Source organism: Myripristis murdjan, chromosome 21, assembly GCF_902150065.1.
Source record: "Myripristis murdjan chromosome 21, fMyrMur1.1, whole genome shotgun sequence".
In the NCBI taxonomy this organism is placed as follows: Eukaryota; Metazoa; Chordata; class Actinopteri; order Holocentriformes; family Holocentridae; genus Myripristis; species Myripristis murdjan.
Window position 1 is genome coordinate 3,394,867 of NC_044000.1, and position 19,542 is coordinate 3,414,408.

Genomic DNA, 19,542 nt, shown 5'->3' on the forward strand with positions numbered 1-19,542 from the left:
CTGTGTGACATAAACTATGTGGGGCATACCTAAGTGGAGTTCACCAAGTTCACCTTCCTTTTGCATTCTCTGTTTAGGGAAAAGGGCTAGTAAGTTTGAGATATCCTGAACACTTGTGTCACATAGCATTTCTTTCCTTTTTTGTAATGATTTTTTATTGATGAAATACAAGCAAAGTGCAGCTGTTTAGTATTTAACATTTTTCGTCAATACTGAAAACAGTACTGATAACACACACACACACACACACACACACACACACACACACACACACACACACACACAAATAGTATTTATTTATTTCTTGTTATATGTATCTTTTGTAGCCAGATTGTTGCTGTGAGATAGCTTTGTTTTATTCATTTAATTTCTTTGGTGCTTTTCATTCACTACTTTGTGCCAGCTTTATGTTACCCTGTGTTTCACCTCCTTAATAATTCCTTCACCTTTGTAAATTAATACTTGACACAATCTTTGATTCTTCCCTTTGAAATAATTTTACAGCTGGAATAACCTGCACTGTGTGAAAATACAGTTTCCATGGAGTAAATGTGCTAAGTGTGTGTTTTTTAAAAATCAGTACAAAGTTGTCCCTGCTGAAACTACTACAACTCCCAGCATGCATTACATACCTTCTCATGAGGGGGTGGGTTTTCACTACTTAAATATCCATACTCTCTACATATGCTATATTTACGAGTTTCTCAGATTGTTTAACATTGATTTTTTTTTTTTTTTGCCATATTAAGTGATTGCAATTATTGGTAAATAATAAAAAACAGCTAACATTAACTAATGACTCATTAAAACAGATGCTGATCAGTACAGCCAACGATTCGCAATAATACTATGAGTTAGAAGCCTCAAAATATGATCAGCATCTGTTTTAATGAGTCATTATTTGCAAAAATGTCATTACATTATGACTTTACTTGGTGAGTTACGGCCATGAACCAACTATTTACTCAGTAAGTACATATGGTTATAGTTATTGGTTTTGATACTGCCTGACTGGCTACACATCCCCAATAATGTTTGAGGCCTGAACGATTTATAGGTGTTACTACAAGTGAAATAGCAGCACATGGCTACATGTTCTCATTGTCCCACCTTCAACCCATTGTGGTAATTAACACATGAATTCACAGTATTAATGAATTAATTAATACTTTAATTCATGATGATGTGTTCATCAGTTAAGCATTAATCAATGCATATTAATGCACCAGTATTGGAAAGTGTTACCACAATCACCATAAGGGCATCTTTGCATCCGCAAGGGAAGGTTTGGGATAATAAGTTGTCACATAACTTCACATGATTACATGGACATGACAAAACTTAGTTTTTGGGTTGACTTTCTCCAATCAAGGACCACAGCTTAACTGCCATGAAAATTAAAATGTGGACTGCTTCTGTTTACTTGTCAGACAGATTAACTGCAGCTCCTGTAAAGAGCAGAGAAGCCACTACAATACAGTAATGCAACAGCCTAATTATGCTTGTTCATCACATTACAGGCTTGTAAGGCTGTCATAAAGTAAAACACCATGTGAGTATTTGTATCAAGCTGCCAAAACAAGGAGAGAGAAAGAGAGTCACGGAGAGAGGGAGGGAGAGAGAGAGAGAAAGAGAGAGAGAGTTATGTCTTGCAGCCAATCACAGGAGAGATTATCGAGTATCGAGTGCCTTCAGTGTGGCTTCCTTATTTTCTGTCAGTAGTGAAGTTGCCGGTGAATGTGCCATAGTTTACTACACTTTATCTCATCCAAGCACTCGGTAAGTATAAAGATGCAAAGGAAGTGTGCTTTTCAAAAAGGAAGATCTTACATTTTTAAAGTGAGCCTGTGTATTGAAATGTTTATTGTATGTTTATTGTATTTCTTCCACATTATTCATTGTAATACTTGAAAGTTTTTTGTTTAGAGTGCTGACTCTATTTATGGGATGGCAGTTGCTCTGCCTTTACAGGCTCTTTTAACCGAAATACCTCTGCCAGTTTAGTCTGTGTATTTAAAAGAATAACCTGCTTCTTTTGCAGTGCTGAATGGCTCCTGAAGGACTTCTCTTTTACCTTCTATGTGGTAAGCCATCATGTTGCCTCATACTTCTTAATGTGCATTTGTCGACTTACTTGTGAGAAAGAGGTTTGGCTAGTTATATAGCATTGACAACATGGACTGAAATTACTTTGCTGAGCCAGAAACTAGCTGTTGGTCTTGGCATGAGACCTGCCCGGTCTTGGCAGCACTTCAAGCATGTTTCCATAATCATATGTTCTGTTTTTACATTGTTGCTATCTTATCCTTTCACCCTTAGATATTCCTCAGGTCAAATATGACCTATTTTGAGGGCAGAAAAAATCTCTACATAGCATTCTTTGGCCTGAAATTCCATGACTTTTCCTGAAATAATCCAAAATGGAAATATTTCCAAATTATTCTCCTATAGAGAATAATTATGAGAGGCAATGAATGTTGTTTTTCTATATGCAACTGGTGTAAAACTGAATAAATAAGCTCATCCTGCTCTCTGAAACACTTAAGATGAATCGCCCATTTATTAATGACTTATACTGTGTTTATGAATGCTACATAGACTTGGTATTGAGACTTATTATGAGGGGTTACCTCACGACCTGGAGGGTTACCAAAGAAGCTCAGATATGAGGTACATGTTAGAGTTAAGATGATGTGTCCTATTTATTGGCTTCTATCTTTAATTCGGTTTATTTTGTATAGTACTATTTTATCCCATTACCTGATGTTGCCTATATAGCTGGATCCTTGAGTACGGTGTGGGATGTGTCTCAGTCTATGTACAGGCAGGCAACATAGAAGGGTTCAGGGTGGCTGTGACTCACTGCTGACACAGACGGGTTGTTGACAGGAACAGTAAAACACTGCTGTTCTGTACTGTTCCAACAACATCAAGTCACAGTCATGTCGACAGTGAGTGACACTTAAAGCTACATTATAGAGCTTTTTGCCTTAAGGTAGGAACTTCAGTCAGTCACATTGTTGCTCCAGTTCATTATCCACTTTGACATCTAACCTGAGATGGAGGTGAAGCTTTCAAAAAGCTCCTCTTATCTATGGAAGAGGGGCACGGGGAGCTCAGCCAAGACTTGTACGATACCATACGATACGATACGATACAACTTTATTGTCAGCTTACACTGAAATTTGTTTTGCCTCCATGGCATCAGCGTTCACAATACAATACAAACAGGTCAAAACTGGTTACAGACAAAACATTGCAGTACATTACAAGACAGAACGATGTACAGGACAGGACACTAGAGCAGAACAGAACTAGAGCAAGCTAGAGCAAAACACCAAACATCTCCTCTGAATCATCGATGTTGGTTTAAAAGCAGGACAGACTGATATACAAAAGAGTTCTTTAGTCTGTTTTTCTTAAATTTATGGATGGCAACAGTTGATATTCACCATTTAAAACATGTAAGGGGTCTGAAGAGATACTGTTTGCCAGTCTAAGCATGCTCTTAGTGTGGGCTTCTTTGAAAGAATGTAGCACAGCTTCAACAGGCCTACCAGTAATTTTAGCACAGATCTTAATTTGGCTATACAGTTTGTTTTTATGGGTTATTGATAGGCTGTTAAACCAGGCCATGCTACAGTACAACAACACAGTTTGGACGACAGAAGTATAAAAGAGAGACAAGATGTGACTGCTAGCACCAAACGATCTAAGTCTTCGTAGGGAGTAAATACGTTGATATTCATACATTTGAGTCTAGCTCTTGGGGAAGCCAGGTGAAAGGCAAACTCTCCAAAACATCCTGTGCTTCACTGAAAAGCCAACTTCATGCAAAAGATGGGATGTAGCCTTGACTACACAGGATCAGACACACAAAGACTGATAACATGTACTATATTCTATGCATTTGCTATTTTAAAGGCATAAAAGGTGCTGCAGTTCTTGACCCTGCCCAAAACATGCATATATTCTTAACACAATACTATTAGTATTGTCCTTTTCATTCAAAATAATGGGAAAAGGGGGGATACAGCTGACCTTTAGAAGTCCCCTGCTCTGGCAAAGACAGAAAAAATACTGCAAGTCTTTATACAGTTACTCTGTTCTGCCTGCAGACTTTAAACATAGTTTAAACATTACAGGGTCTTGTCACACTGCATGTTTGTGTGGAGAGAGAGAGAGACAAAGAGACAGAGACAGAGAGATAAGGAAAAACTGGAACAAATGACAACAACATAACACCAGAGCATCCTGACAAGCAATCTAAATGGTAGTGGCACGCATCATCCAGCCTTCTTGTCTGCAGCTGGCTCCACCCCACACTTCCTCCAGGATGAACAGGACAGTATGACCTGCAAGACACAGAAAGCACAACGAAAGCAAAAGGGGCAGAGGTCTCTGGGACAATTACATGCACTGAGTAGAAAGAAGAGGAGTTTTTTTCTTTTATTGTTATTTTAGAGAGAGGTTAGACATATCCTCTGTGCTTAGCCTGCAGACTAAACATTACAGTATCTTGTCAGACTGCATGTTTGTGTTATCAGCATGCTTGGTCTGCAAAATAAATGTGTGCAGATTAGGGAGGGAGCAAGTATCAGCACCCCCAAGTCAACATACAGTGACAATACAGTATATTGTTTGAGATGTGAAAAATAATCACCATGAGATTGGAGTGCAAGGTGCCTGCCTTAATTTTAAATTGTTTCTTCCCCCCCGGTTCATTTCCTATTTTATAACATTCATTTATGCCCAAAATTATAGCATATGACAAAATCCGGTATCAACTTCCCGTGGCATCCCGGAAGCACTCCGCTCTCAAACCGGTGTTTCACTTATTCAGAGCACGACTAATTGCCTCTTTGCCTTTACCTCAAACTGGAGCCACCGCCTTGCACTGAACCGGGAAATTGAGGTAAGCGGTTACACAAGTTGTTATGGTTTTGTAGGCTCAGCCATCTAAACCAATCAAACCCACATCAGAATAACATGAAAGCCCCATCGCCATGTGTATGTGTGTGTGAGACAGTAGCTGTTTGTGTGGCCTGCCTAATGTTTGCGGTAATGCACTCTAGCCTCATGAGAGCCAACGTACCGATGAATCTGTTGAGTGGACTGTCTGGCTTTATGTGTTATGCAGCCAGGATAACAAAACCTAGGGTTCTCTGGCCCACACTGCACTAGAAACAGATTTTTATTCATTTCAGTGTTTCTTTTCTGCCTACTTCCTCATATCATTTGTGTTCTATCAGCTTGAAGTGGTAGGACAGTTGGTTTTTTGAGTGGAATGGCATCGAAGAGAATCTGCCTGGCTGTCTTGTTTGGTAAGTTATCACATAGCTTGTTTCCATCTGAGTTATGTGTCTGTATTACTTATTTTGCATGGATACAGTTAAAGCAAATTAAATGTCACACACCGAACTGCAGTAACTTGTCGGTTGTGTAAAGTTATTTTTAAATTAAATAGAGACAGATGGTTGGCGTGTGTTTGTTGAGTAGATGCATAACCCTTGCCAGAGTGTGTCACAGTGACAGCAAACAATACAAAACAATTTCCTGGAAACCACAAATGCTGCACATCCAAGTCCTTTGAACAGGAAGTTTGGAAAATAAAAATGTAATATGCATTGTTCAAGATAAAAGTTTTGCCAGTCATTTTGTGGATGCAAAGCCTTTTAGGCAAAGCCTTGCACAAAGTAACCAAGTCAAATATAAAGATGCACTTTCCAACAAGAAAAGCTTTGCTATGCAACCATTTTGGTTGCAGTATAGTAGCTGGCCTTGGCTATGTTCTGGATAATCGAGTCAAGTCAGTTCTTGCTTCACTTTACTTCTTTGAGCTGAATTTCTTGTTCTTACACCCCAAAAAAGTTTGACCTGACTAACTCCTTGCTCTCTTTCTTTGTAGTTTTCTGTTTGCCTCTTCCACTTCCGGTATTGTCAGTGAACACTAACATCAATGGAACAAGAGGAGCTTCTGTTCTCTTGCAATGCCATCATAAGTTAGAGAGTCCATTCCAGCCTCAAGAAAGCCGAATATACTGGCAGACTCAGGATGCTATCGTTCTTCATGTGTACAACGCAGGACAAGAGGAGTTTGGATATCAGGATAAGACATTTCAAAACAGGACCAAAATCTTCCCAGATCAATTATCCTTAGGGAACTTTTCTCTTGTGATTGAGCCATTAATGCTAAGAGACGATCGCATCAGTCTGAAGGTTGTTTATATGGCTGCAGCACAAGCAGGAATCACAATCTGCGAGCAGACTCTGTATGTCGCAGGTATGAGGGTCTTTATCAATAGTATTCCTTCTTTATTAACACCAATTATTAGTTTGTTTTTACCCTTTGTTCCCTTTATAAGGTTTTGATTTTTTTCTTCTGCTTTTTTTAATTTGCGATGATGTTTTTAGAAGGTCCTTGAGTTTCTTTTCCTCACCTAGTTTATGTTTCTTATTTATTGATTGATTAATTTTTTAATTATTGGTATTCATATACATGTATGAAAAAGCATTGTAAGGAAGCCACCAAACCTGATCTTAAACCTTGTCCAGCTCCCTTACAGAAACCCAAAGTTGAAATAAATCATACAACGATGTCAGCAAACTGCAGTACGAGGGGGGTGTACCCCGAACCCCAAATCAGTTGGACCTCCCAGAACGACTCCCACATCCCTGAACATACACTGGGACAACGCGAAGTGCAGACTACTGTGACCTGTGAAGAAGATGGCACCTACAGCATCAACAGCATGGTCAGCATCACAGGGAGCATGACGTGCTATGTCTACAACCCCACGTCAAACCAGACTGTCAGTGCTGCTGCTGCAATCACAGGTGAGGCCTTGGTCAACCACCATGTACAGCAATGAGTCAATTATTATGATTATTTATTAAAAACCTACACATGAGAATCACATCACATGGATCACATTGAGTGAGGGCTTTTTTCACACTCCTGAAACAAGATCGGGTAATTATCCTAAACAAAAACACCTCAGCCTTTGCACTAAGATTCAAGCCCCCTTATATCCTCTTTGCATATGTCCTCAAGATCTAATTGTAAAAAGAATTTGGCATTCAATATGTCAGGGTTTGCATTCAAACTTATTCTTTTTTATATACATAGTTTTATGTGTGAATACTAGCTAATCCACTGCCTGAGTGTTATAATTATTTTTTCCATTCCTCCTTCAGAACATACCAGATCTAGAGTTATTGCCATTGTGGTCTTCATTATCCTCATCATCATCATCATCATCTGTATCGCAGTGGGGATTGTGTGTGCAAGTGAGTGCTGCATTCCTTTGCTGTAAGCTTTTGATTGAACTTTTAACTTTCATCTTATATTCAAATTTACTAACATCCTTTATGTTTGGGGTCAATTTGACCCCAGCACTTTAAGCCTCCACAAAACTATTATAATTAAAATTGTTACCAAAGGTTATGTGTCAGGCACTTTATGTTTCTTTGTTGATGACCTAAATAGCCCTTTAAAGCCTTGGAAGCTACAAATCAATAACCTTTATTTTGACCTAATATCACAGCTTGGCTTTTTTCTAAGAATTTCCCAGGGTTTGAAACACAAGAGAGGCCATTTACTGTATATAGACACTGTTTTAGAGTAGTAAGCAGTTCTTCATGAATATTCTTTATGGAAGACAGTAAAACTGTTGTGATTTAGGTTGAAGCAATGGGACTGTTCCATTAGGATGTGCATGAATATCTAGGATATGCAGCAAACATTTCATAAAAGATCATACCAGTGAATTTGCATGTTTAACATAATATCTCATCTAACATTTCTGCTAATCTTTTCCCAAAGTGAGCATTCGTATTTTAGAACTGCCATATCATTTTTCCTCCAATTTGTCCAGCCTATGGTTTCCATTCATCCCACTGTGATATGAAAATGAACTTTCAGAAACTTCTGATGACTTGAAGTTGGACAGTGAAACAGTTTCTCTGCCATAAGATATAATCAACCAGGGAAGCATTTGCTTTCTGCAAGTGTTTTGTGGTTATGTGGTTTTATGAACTTGGTTAGCTACAGAAGCAGAACATAATATGGTGAGTTTTTCAACCAAGAATTCAAATTTGATATTTTAATGATATGCTGTGAAATCTTTAATACCACTGAAATTGGGTAAAATGACAATGGCTAATTTGATTGGGTGAAGTTGGTTTAAGTTGTTCGGTTTAATTAGCTCACAAGAAGGCACCTAGTATGGCACAGACCAAGCACAGGTTAACAAGGGGGCTACGTTTTGGGGACAAGGGGGATGGTATCCCCTTTAAGTCCTCCTCTCATCACCTACTAACACCCTGCAAGGGTGTTAGTAGGTGATGCTGTCAATCAATCAATCAGTCATGCCACAAGTTAAAATGGAAATGCAAGGGAAGTGTGGAGAAATGAAGAGAAATGAAAAGACACACCCTTCAGGCAAATATGACAAACTTTCTGTGTTTTTCTGTGTTTTGTGCTGCAGGAGCTAGAGCTGGCAGACCCTACGCAGCACCTGAGATAGCACTGGCACCCATTGATGATGGAGGTGGCCACTGATGATGGAGGGGGATGAGGCAGAGCAGAGGAGAGATGATGGCAGAGTGGAGGAAGAGTTGAACTAACCCAGTTCACCCCTTGCTGCTGCTTAGTCCTAATCCCTCCCCAGAGGTCTGTGTGAATCATCCACAAGATTCAGAAATCTAAGTGATTCTTTCATTAACAAAGATTTTTTTTTTTTTTAAAGAATTATAAGCCTTATATGCCTGTTTGGTCACACAAAAATTTCTGGTATGTTGATGTCTCAAGCTCACCAACTAGCGAGTCAGCTAGCATTTCAACATTGTTTTAAAGCTGCAGGTGTGGGTGACATGTGAATGATTAGAAATTAGAGTGAAAATGCCAGGGCCGATTTTTTGTCCTGGTACAGTCCTGACGGCAACAAACCTCTTTGTAAAGAGCAGTAAGAAGTTAACCTTTCTGTTTGGATGACTGTAGTAAATGGACAGGAAGTGAACATTTCACTCTACATAGATAGAACTGAATCATCACTGTTGTTATAGCAAAGCCAGTGCATTCAGCACTCTATACTTGAATTATTTTCTTTATGTACTCATAACTCAAGTGAGTGTAACTCTTCAGTTTGAATTCTTCAAAATGTATGTTCAGTATGTCATTGTAAGGAGTTTCATATATTTATACATTCAAAAGAGGCAATGCAAAAAAAAAAAAAAAATGCAAAAAAAAAAAAAATGGACAGAATATTCAGCACAGCTGTGCAGTATGAGCTGAGCACTCATTTTAAAAATCTAGGTCTTATTTCAGTGCACTGGAAGAAGTTTATACACTATGATATATTTAAATTAGGGCTGGGCAACAATTAAAATCTTTAATCGCAATTAATTGCATAATTTGCCTGATTAATCACAATTAATCGCATTGTATTCGCAAAATCCAATAAGTATTGTAAAGAGCACTTTTATTTCAATGTTCTGCTGCCATATAAACGAAAGTGCCATAACATTTGTTGTGCAAACACTTTTAACATCACCACTTATCAGTAACACATATTTAGTGTAAATCTCAACTTAAAAAATGTCATAATAATAATAATAATAATAATAAATAAAATAAATAATAATAGTAATAATAATAAATTAAAGCTTATTGCCACTGCCAGGACATTCTCTTTATGAAAAAAAAAAAAATCTACCAACAAAATCCTGAGCCATAATCAGGACAAACAGGCAATTTCTGAGGTAACAGCAGAAACTTTTAACAGGGAGCAGCATTACCAGTGTATGTTCAATACCAAAGTGTGAAGCACAAAAAAGTTCACTACTGAAACTTCCTTTACAGGGGACTAGAATGTAAAGCGCATGTTTTACTGGACTTCTGTTTTTTTTCTATTCCTCTGCACTAAGCCAGTTGCTAAGGCACACACGATTATTTACATTTTCATAAGATAAAGAAGCTCTCTTTTTATTTTGCACAGCAAGAGAAAACAACCTTTCACAAGCGATTGTTGCGCAATCAATAATCAACCATGTTGTCTGTGTCGCTGTCCGTTGTGCTGCTGCAACCGCGTATAAACAAAAGTCTGTTTATAATGAAAGTACAGCAGTCTGTGTGCGCGGGGATCCGGCAGACCTGGTGCTGGCCGGCACCGCGTCAGTACAGCCAGCACCGGCCGCGGCACCGCGCGGTGTGCGGCAACCCGGTCAGGTGTATTCTGCCGGATCTGCCAGGTGCCGCTCCGGCTGTCAGTTGGACCTTTCTGAAGGAGGAGGAAGTTACCTCCGAAACTGTCACGGTAAATAAACATCCCATGTCTGATTAAAAGGACCAAAAACGTCTTTTAGTTAAAAGGAAGACATGATGAATGTATTTGAACTACACTGATTTATAATGTCGTCGGGCCATGCCTGTGTCTGTTTCAACGTGATGACGCGCACACCAGGGGCAAACGTGCTTGGGCGCGTTTGGGCTTTAGACTGAGTGCAACAGACTTTTACAAAATAAAAGCATGTGAGCAACATGCGTTAATGCGCGATAAAGTAAATATCGGCGTCAATAGTCTAATGAATTAACGTGATAATAACGCGTTAACTTGCCCAGCCCTAATTTAAATTAAGCTATATTTATCTTATTTAGCTTCATATTCATCTTGTATTTTGTGCATTTCTATATTATCTTTATCTATTATACTTTTAAAAGTGTCATTTAATTGTTGCCTCATTCTGAATAAGACTCTTTGAATGTATTTGGATATGTGAAGATTACTGACGGAATTGTGTAAGCTACTGAAATACAGTCATGGTGTCTGTGGTCCTATCAATAATACTATGAGTTAGAAGCCTCAAAATATGATCAGCATCTGTTTTAATGAGTCATTATTTGCAAAAATGTCATTACATTATGACTTTACTTGGTGAGTTACGACCATGAACCAAGTATTAACTCAGTAAGTACATATGGTTATAGTTATTGGTTTTGATACTGCCTGACTGGCTACACCCAATATTGTTTGAGGCCTGAACAGTTTACAGGTGTTACTACTACTGAAATAGCAGCACATGGCTACATGTTCTCATTGTCCCACCTTTGTATAATGGACTGCAAGCCCCAACCAGGAATATTCCTGTCCCATGCACAACAAGGCATCAGGTAATGAACAGATGCACCAGGTCATGTGGTACAGTGACATCCTGGATTCCCAGGTTGCAGTCGGCTAGAACATGAAATACCTGACTTCAACCCACTGTGGTAATTAACACATGAATTCACAGTATTAATTAATTAATTAATTAATTAATACATTAATTCATGATGATGTGTGAATCTGTTAAGCATTCATCAATGCATATTAATGCACCCAGGGACGAAAATCCCATTTCATTATTGGGGGGGGACAATAAACAACAGAATTTCAGAGGGTAATTGTGCCCTTTGTTGGGGGAGGAAATGAAAAAATTGCTGTCTGGCACGACTGTACCTCCCTCTTTCTCTCTTATGCTACTTTGAAATTTGCCGTACAGTGTTGAGCCCTCAGCATGTTCATATGTTTTAAATGATGGTATTAAAAGCAATAATCCTCTAACCAAATTTCTTTGCTCACTGTTCTATTTCCACTACAGTCCATCAAAGTAGTTTTACAAGAACTAGAAACTCAAAATAAGCTCTAAAACTAGAGGAAATACCTTGAATAAGCCAACTACATCAAATAAGATATGGCATCAAATAGTGACATACAGTATATGTTTGAGGTGTACACTGTCCCTTTTAGATCAAATAAGAAAAAGAAATGAAACTATTCCACATAATAATGCAACTTAAAATGCAAAAAGATATCTATCAAAAAGATATGTATCTAGAGACAAACTCAAAATATCAGTAAAATATTAATTATTTCTGACATTAATAGCCTGACAGACTTTTTGAAAGAATAAAAAGCTCAGTATTTGCTCCTCCTGTGGTCTGTCCTCTCTCTCCCTCACTGTCCTGCACTCGCTTCAGCTTGGAAACAATCATTAGCTATTAGCTTAAACAGAGAGCTGAAAGAGGCAGGTTTTGGACCAAGCAGGGTAAAAATATCACTTTTCATATTACAACCTTGTGCTTGGTGAACAAGTGGTGTGATAAATGACTCACTGGCTTTCACTTGAGGAGGTTTTCTTGCTAGTTATCACTAGGTTGCTGCCTCTCAGGCTGATGGACTGACTGAAAGTTACCGGGAGCAGGATGCGGACCAAACCACTTTGAGGCATGGGGGCATATTGAAAATTATTTACCGGTATTAGTGTTATTAGTGTTAACTATATATATATATATATAAATATAACATAACTTGACATAACTTAACATGATTACATGGACGTGACAAAAGTTAGTTTTTGGGTTGACTTTCTCCAATCAAGGACCACAGCTTAACTGCCATGAAAATTAAAACGTGGACTGCTTCTGTTTACTTGTCAGACAGATTAACTGCAGCTCCTGTAAAGAGCAGAGAAGCCACTACAATACAGTAATGCAACAGCCTAATTATGCGTGTTCATCACATTACAGGCTTGTAAGGCTGTCATAAAGTAAAACACCATGTGAGTATTTGTATCAAGCTGCCAAAACAATGAGAGAGAAAGAGAGTCACGGAGAGAGGGAGGGAGGGAGAGAGAGAGAGAGAGAGAGATGGCTTACAGCCAATCAGAGGAGAGATTATCGAGTGAGATTTGCTTTCAGTTGTGTGGCTTCCTTATTTTCTGTCAGTAGTGAAGTTGCCGGTAAATGTGCCATAGTTTACTACACTTTATCTCATCCAAGCACTCGGTAAGTACAGAGATGCAAAGGAAGAGTACTTTTCAAAAAGGAAGATCTTACATACAAAATATTTATGCTTTTGAAGTGAGCCTGTGCATTGAAATGTTTAATATTTCTTCCTCATTATTCATTGTTATACTTGAAAGTTTTTTGTTTAGAGTGCTGACTCTGTTTATGGAATGGCAGTTGCTCTGCCTTTACAGGCTCTTTTAACCAGTTTAGTCTGTGTATTTAAAAGAATAACCTGCTTCTTTTGCAGTGCTGAATGGCTCCTGAAGGACTTCTCTTTTACCTTCTATGTGGTAAGCAATCATGTTGCCTCATACTTCTTAATGTGCATTTGTCGACTTACTTGTGAGAAAGAGGTTTGGCCAGTTATATAGCATTGACAACATGGACTGAAATGACTTTGCTGAGCCATTTCACAAGTCTGTGCTTACTATTTCAGAAACTAACTGTTGGTCTTGGCATGAGACCTGCCCGGTCTTGGCAGCACTTCACGCATGTTTCCTTTATCTTATGTTCTGTTTTTACATTTTAGTTATTTTATCCTTTCACCCTTACATATTCCTCAGGCCAAATATGACCCATTTTGAGGGCAGAAAAAAATCTCTACATAGCATTCTTTGGCCTGAAATTCTATGACTTTTCCTGAAATTATCCAAAATGGAAACATTTCCAAATGTATTTTTCTGTACAGCTGCTGCATCTGGTACTGGTCAGAGTCAAGTTTTTCCTGTATGTATTTAAGTGAATTTTAGGTGCACCACAGGGGGTTAAAACAAAGGGCATGAGGAGGGCCTGCCCACCATTGTGCTATTGCCAACATATAAACATATACACTGCACATTGGCATGTCTTTGTATTTTGTTCACTGGGACAGTCAGGACTGCATCACAGTCAGGGAGGGACCTTGACTCTGTCTGGAGAATTACATTAATTCACCTGTTTAGCTAACTGACGTCATGAGGGGCATTAGATGGGGAAGTGCAATAGGCTCCAGTGTTCAAACTCTGCTACAAAAATACTATTTGAAGAGTTGTATTGAATGAAATTACATTGACATCATAATTTCAAAGCCCTTACTGAAAGACTTCAAATGTGTTTAACTGTTGCAGTCTTTGTAAAACGAATGGAAGCAAATGACTGCTCTGCTGATTGATTTTCATTCATTCTATGTTAGAAAAACATCAGTAAAAAAACATAATTCAGTCATGGGTAATGTTGTATTGTAGCTACTGAGATCATTTCCAGCTGTGACTGTGATTTTTTTTTTCTCTATATGCAACTGGTGTAAAGCTGAAAAAATAAGCTCACCCTGCTCTCTGAAACACTTAAGATTAATCACCCATTCATCAATGACCTATACTGTGTTTATGAATGCTACATAGATTATGAGGGGTTACCTCACGACCTGGAGGGTTACCAAAGAAGCTCAGATATGAAGTACATGTTAGAGTTAAGATGATGTGGCCTATTTATTGGCTTCTATCTTTAATTTGGTTTATTTTGTATAGTACTATTTTATCTCATTACCTGATGTTGCCTATATAGCTGGATCCTTGAGTACGGTGTGGGATGTGTCTCAGTCTATGTACAGGCAGGCAACATAGAAGGGTTCAGGGTGGCTGCGACTCACTGCTGACACAGACGGGTTGTTGACAGGAACAGTAAAACACTGCTGTTCTGTACTGTTCCAACAACAAGTCACAGTCATGTCGACAGTGAGTGACACTTAAAGCTACATTATAGAGCTTTTTGCCTTAAGGTAGGAACTTCAGTCAGTCACATTGTTGCTCCAGTTCATTATCCACTTTGACATCTAACCTGAGATGGAGGTGAAGCTTTCAAAAAGCCCCTCTTATCTATGGAAGAGGGGCACGGGGCGCTCAGCGAAGACTTGTCTGCCACACCCGGGTGTAGCTGCTCCGTACTCATTAGAGACTAACCAGTCTATGCTGATATTCATACATTTGACTCCAGAAAACTCTCCAAAACATCCTGTGCTTCACTGAAAAACCAACTTCATGCAAAAGATGGGATTTAGCCTTGACTACACAGGATCAGACACACAAAGTCTAAAAACGTCTGCTATATTCTATGCATTTGCTATTTTAAAGGCATAAAAGGTGCTGCTTTGATGTAAAGACCAGTTCCTAGTGGTCATGTAGCACCACCCCCATGCACCACAGAACTGTCTGGGCAAGGCTGTCTGTGGGAATGTCATCTTTGGTCACAGAGCTGGCTGCTACCTTGTCTCATGCAGTATTCAATTTGTGTGGTTTAACAGCCAGCGTGGTTCACAGAATTTACAAAATGTCCGCCCTACGGTAGCACGAAATGCCTGGCAGTCATTCAGGAGACAGATGGCACATGGTGCTATATAAAAAGGCATTGTGTATCTAGAGAAACCTGTTGCATCCGACTGCATACCAATCATTTATCACCCACATAACACTGGTAATATTACTGAGATGCAGTTACTGCCACCAAATTAATTGTAGCAACTAAATGTTCTTGTTTTTTCAGGTTGCTTTGACAGCTAATGACTCACAATCATACCATTTCCTCTCTAGCTAATGAATGTGTCTTCATGTTATCTTTTCTAGCACCTGTTATCGCTTGCACATCCATCATAGCCACTACTGGAGGGTCAGCTGTGATTCCCTGCTCTCTGCCCTTGTCAGTCCGTCCAGCAGCACTCTGGTTCTACTGGCAGGAGGACAACACAGAAAACATTTTGTTCTTCTGGAACAAATCTGGGAAAGAAGGAAATAGGGCTGAACAATATCTGAACAGGTGCCAAGCCCCTAATTATAATGAGTTTTTGTCTGGAAATATTTCCATTAGACTTGACAACATTACAACTGGAGATGACCAGAAAACACTCTGGGTCAATGCTGGGTCCCTTGATGAACACAGCAAAACTATTGATGAGTTTCACAAAAAGTGCAAATGTACTTTGCTGGTTACAGGTAAGGTCCTGTCTGGGTTACTTGCATACAGTCCAAATGATATAATATTTGCAAATCATCATGGTTCTCTCTTTTTTCTCCCATACAGCTCCCTACCAAGGACCAGTTGTGACCATTTCTGAATTTAATGAGACAAAAAATGCTACATGTACAGTATATGGTGGGTTCCCTGAGCCTCAGATCTCATGGACTGGCCTTGGGAAATCTAACAATATACCTGTGGAACTGCAGGGGACACACACCCCGCCTGAGCAAGACCCAGCAGACAAAACCTACAATGTCTCAAGCACCGTCAGCGTCAAGAACCTGCAGTCTGTCACATGCCACGTCTATAATCCACGGTCCAATGAGACAATTACCAGCACCGAACAGATACCAGGTACCAAAACTACTCCTGCTCAGTCTCCTCATGAATGCAGCAGATGACACCAGACTTACTGTAAACTAGGATCTCTGTTTTATAAAAATTACATTCTCATACAACTACACTGCATTTTCAGTTGCAGGTTAAACAACTGACTTTCACCTTGAGTTTGTGTCCAGCATGAAGTGATTGTGGTTTGCACTTTTTACAAACATTGTATTACCATAACTTAAACTTAATCTTTCTCAAACTGTAACCAAGTAGTTTTTAGGCCTAAACGAATCTTTCCCTAACCTTAACCAAGTACTTTTGGTGTCTGAACTAACGAAACTGGCTAAAATGCCGCCTGACATGATATACAAGATATAACAAGATATGTTGATTAGCAATGTATTTGTGAACTTTCAGACACAAAACGAAAATCTGCAACAAATGTGTTTCCCCCAAAATGCTTGGTTTGGTTTAGTTTGGTTTGTTTATTTACAGAAAAATTATAAAAGAGGCATAATAAAATGAACAGGCGGGGATCACCGGGGGTCTCACCGGTTAAGAGCGCGTGCCTTTTACCAGGGCTTAGTCCCAATCGCAGCAACCGGGGTTCAAGTCTGACCTCAGGTCCTTTACTGTATGTCATCCTACTGTCAAATAAAGCAGAAATGCCAAAAAAAAAAAAAAATGAAAAATGAAAAATAACATGAACAGGGAAATGTGAGGGAGAATTGTTTAAAAAACCCCAAGGGGCTTAAAAAAAATGGCATTCTCCAGGCAGCATATCACTGGAAGTAAGCATACACAAATTGTATGTGTCATACCAATAATTAACAGAAAAAAAGAAATAGAAAAAAGAAAAAGAAATATAATAGAATAGCACTTGGCAACAATGCATTCCATACATACCCATCTGTTACACAATTGTAATGAATTAAGTGATAGTCATAAGACACTCATTATCATTAACAGACAAGCACTCAGGCGATAAAGCTAATAGTTTCCATAAGACAAGACAGATAAAAGAATGTTATCCCAAACAATTTGAAAAAAAAAGGAAAAACAGGCAATATTCATAAAAGGCAAATTAAAGAAATATGGGTGTGTTAAATAGGTAGTCCATATGGAAAATATTGATTGATTAACATTGGATAGGAGAAGTGATTTCAGGGCTCTTTTAAACTGCTGTGGAGACAAATTCAAGAAACGTAAGGTGGAAATTTCCATTTCTGAAATGTTCCTTGGTATAAAAAGCTAAACTGAGATTGGAAAGTACGAGAATGAGAGGGTCTGAGGGGACAAGAGCTTCATGTGGAGTAATTATGAAATTGATAATTGTATGAAAATATGTCATGAAAAATGGGGGGAAGGGTTCTTTTCAAGTATTTATAGTTTTTGGAGAGGGCATATAGACTCAATGTAATTAAGAATGCAACCTGGGGTGGGACAGAATATTGAAATATTAATATTTTGATATATTGATATCAATGTACAAATACTGATATTGAGTTTTCAATTTAATTTGCACATGCACATTTGAGTTCCTATATGGCATGTTTGTTCCTTGCCTTTAGGTGTTTGAACCCAAATGATTCTGTTATGTGCATGTTGCAGTCGCTGTGCATATTTAAACATTGAAAAACACAACTTTTATGTTCTTCTGTTACAGATATTGTCATGTCATAGCTGATTACCTTACAATATATCGCCTATCGCAGAATCACCTGTATCGTGATACCATCGTAAACCATTGCCAGTTACCCATTGATTCCCACCCCATTGGCGACACAACAAACATTGTAACTTGTCTATTGCATGGCATATTATACACGGATGAAATTCAACTATATCCATATGGAATTTATTGATTTAATGTATTGAATTTGATGGATTGATGATTGTCACATTAGTTGTTTCTTTTCAAAAATGTACTGTATATGTATTTCTGTTGTTGTCTTTGTAAATGAAGCAGCACAGCAAAGTATTTATGTCACTCTTCTTTTCTCCCTCATTTACAGGTGAAGCGGGCAACCCTGGTTGGTTTTGGCCTGTAATCGCATCTGCAGCTATACTCGTATTTGCAGTTCTGTGTGCAGTGGGCTATTGTGTATACAGATGTACAAGATGTGAGTTGTCTTCATTTATACTTTATTGCCATTGTTCCTTACCAGTATACATCATTAAATCTTTAAATGGTGAGAGAGAAGGAACTTGGGTAACATAACCCAGTCATAACAGTCTGCCTCAGAGTGACTCTGAGGGGCCACACCGCCATGTTGGAGGAGTCATAATAAAGGGAAATACCATCATTACCTCCTGGGTGTTGCTGTCACTCCTCCAACATGGCGGCATGGCTGTTATCCAGACTGTGGTCAACAGTGTGGTGTATGAATAATGAAGTAGAATTTTATTGTTTGTTTCATTTCGTTCATTTGTTTATTTATCTATGTTTGAGATAGTATAAAAAGGAAATACATGCCTTGCCTACCACTATCCAAATGTTCTATGACAGGCTTCTGTTAAGGCCTAGATTATGTATATTTGACCTTCCCTTACACTTCATGTGTAATGAATGAGAGAGGTGCCTGATCTAATTGTTCAAGCAGGATCATGCTGTCTTTGAAACCTTTACCAGGCAGGTCAGCTACCATGCAACCAACTGGGAACACTCATGCAGCTCTCCGTACCTCCGACAACGCCTCCCCAGCTGCCAACAGAGATGCTGCTGCTGATACCAGTCAGGATGCTGAAGAGCAAGAACATCTTGTGTAAATTATGATGAAAATGAAAAAGGCACTGCAGGTACTCATGAGCAGTGAATGAACTAGAATGTTCCAGGAGAAGAAACTGTGTGGGCTAGCAGCAATAAGTTGAGAAGGGTTAAAGCAATTGATGACTGACAGCAATAGACTGAAAGTTGGGAGGAAAACTTGCACAAATAGTTCGTTATTTAAATTGGTCCTTCTGATATATTTCAGTATATTTTAAACATAACTCTAAAGTGTAAATTATTTGTTCTTTTCTTTTTGTAAAGCATATTTCCTTAATAAACCAGTTTGTATAATCTAAGTGTATTTTGTATCTTCACTTCATTCACAAGCCATTTTGGAATTCCACTGTGCTCCTTCAAATGGACATTCAGCTTTTAGGAGAGCTGTTCATGCATTCAAATTGTCCAAATTCTGCTTTAATATGAAAGACACAGTACCTGTGTTAGCCTATTGTAGCCAGGGTGCAACCTCTTTTGGAATGCATTTAGTTTGAACCTGACATGTAACGGTTGCTGGCGGCGTAGGTAGTGATGGCTGTCATTTTGATACCTTTGAATGGCGCATGAAATGTGAAATGAGTCAAGACATATGTCATACGTGTGCACGGGGTATCTCCTGTACCCAGAA

The 19,542-nt window shown here is 38.7% G+C and overlaps 1 protein-coding gene across 1 annotated transcript; it reads left to right on the forward strand.

The window, feature by feature from the left end:
* Nucleotides 1-1,742: 1,742 nt before the first annotated feature.
* Nucleotides 1,743-19,055, forward strand: LOC115380164 (uncharacterized). The gene is made up of 13 exons (XM_030081250.1): nt 1,743-1,779; nt 2,042-2,084; nt 4,765-4,915; nt 5,253-5,324; nt 5,909-6,283; nt 6,556-6,837; nt 7,198-7,290; nt 8,490-8,552; nt 13,081-13,119; nt 15,427-15,792; nt 15,881-16,171; nt 18,163-18,270; nt 18,780-19,055. Exons 4-13 carry the CDS (start codon nt 5,288-5,290, stop codon nt 18,914-18,916), a joined length of 1,791 nt encoding a protein of 596 aa, XP_029937110.1. The 5' UTR covers nt 1,743-1,779; nt 2,042-2,084; nt 4,765-4,915; nt 5,253-5,287; the 3' UTR covers nt 18,917-19,055.
* Nucleotides 19,056-19,542: the final 487 nt, after the last annotated feature.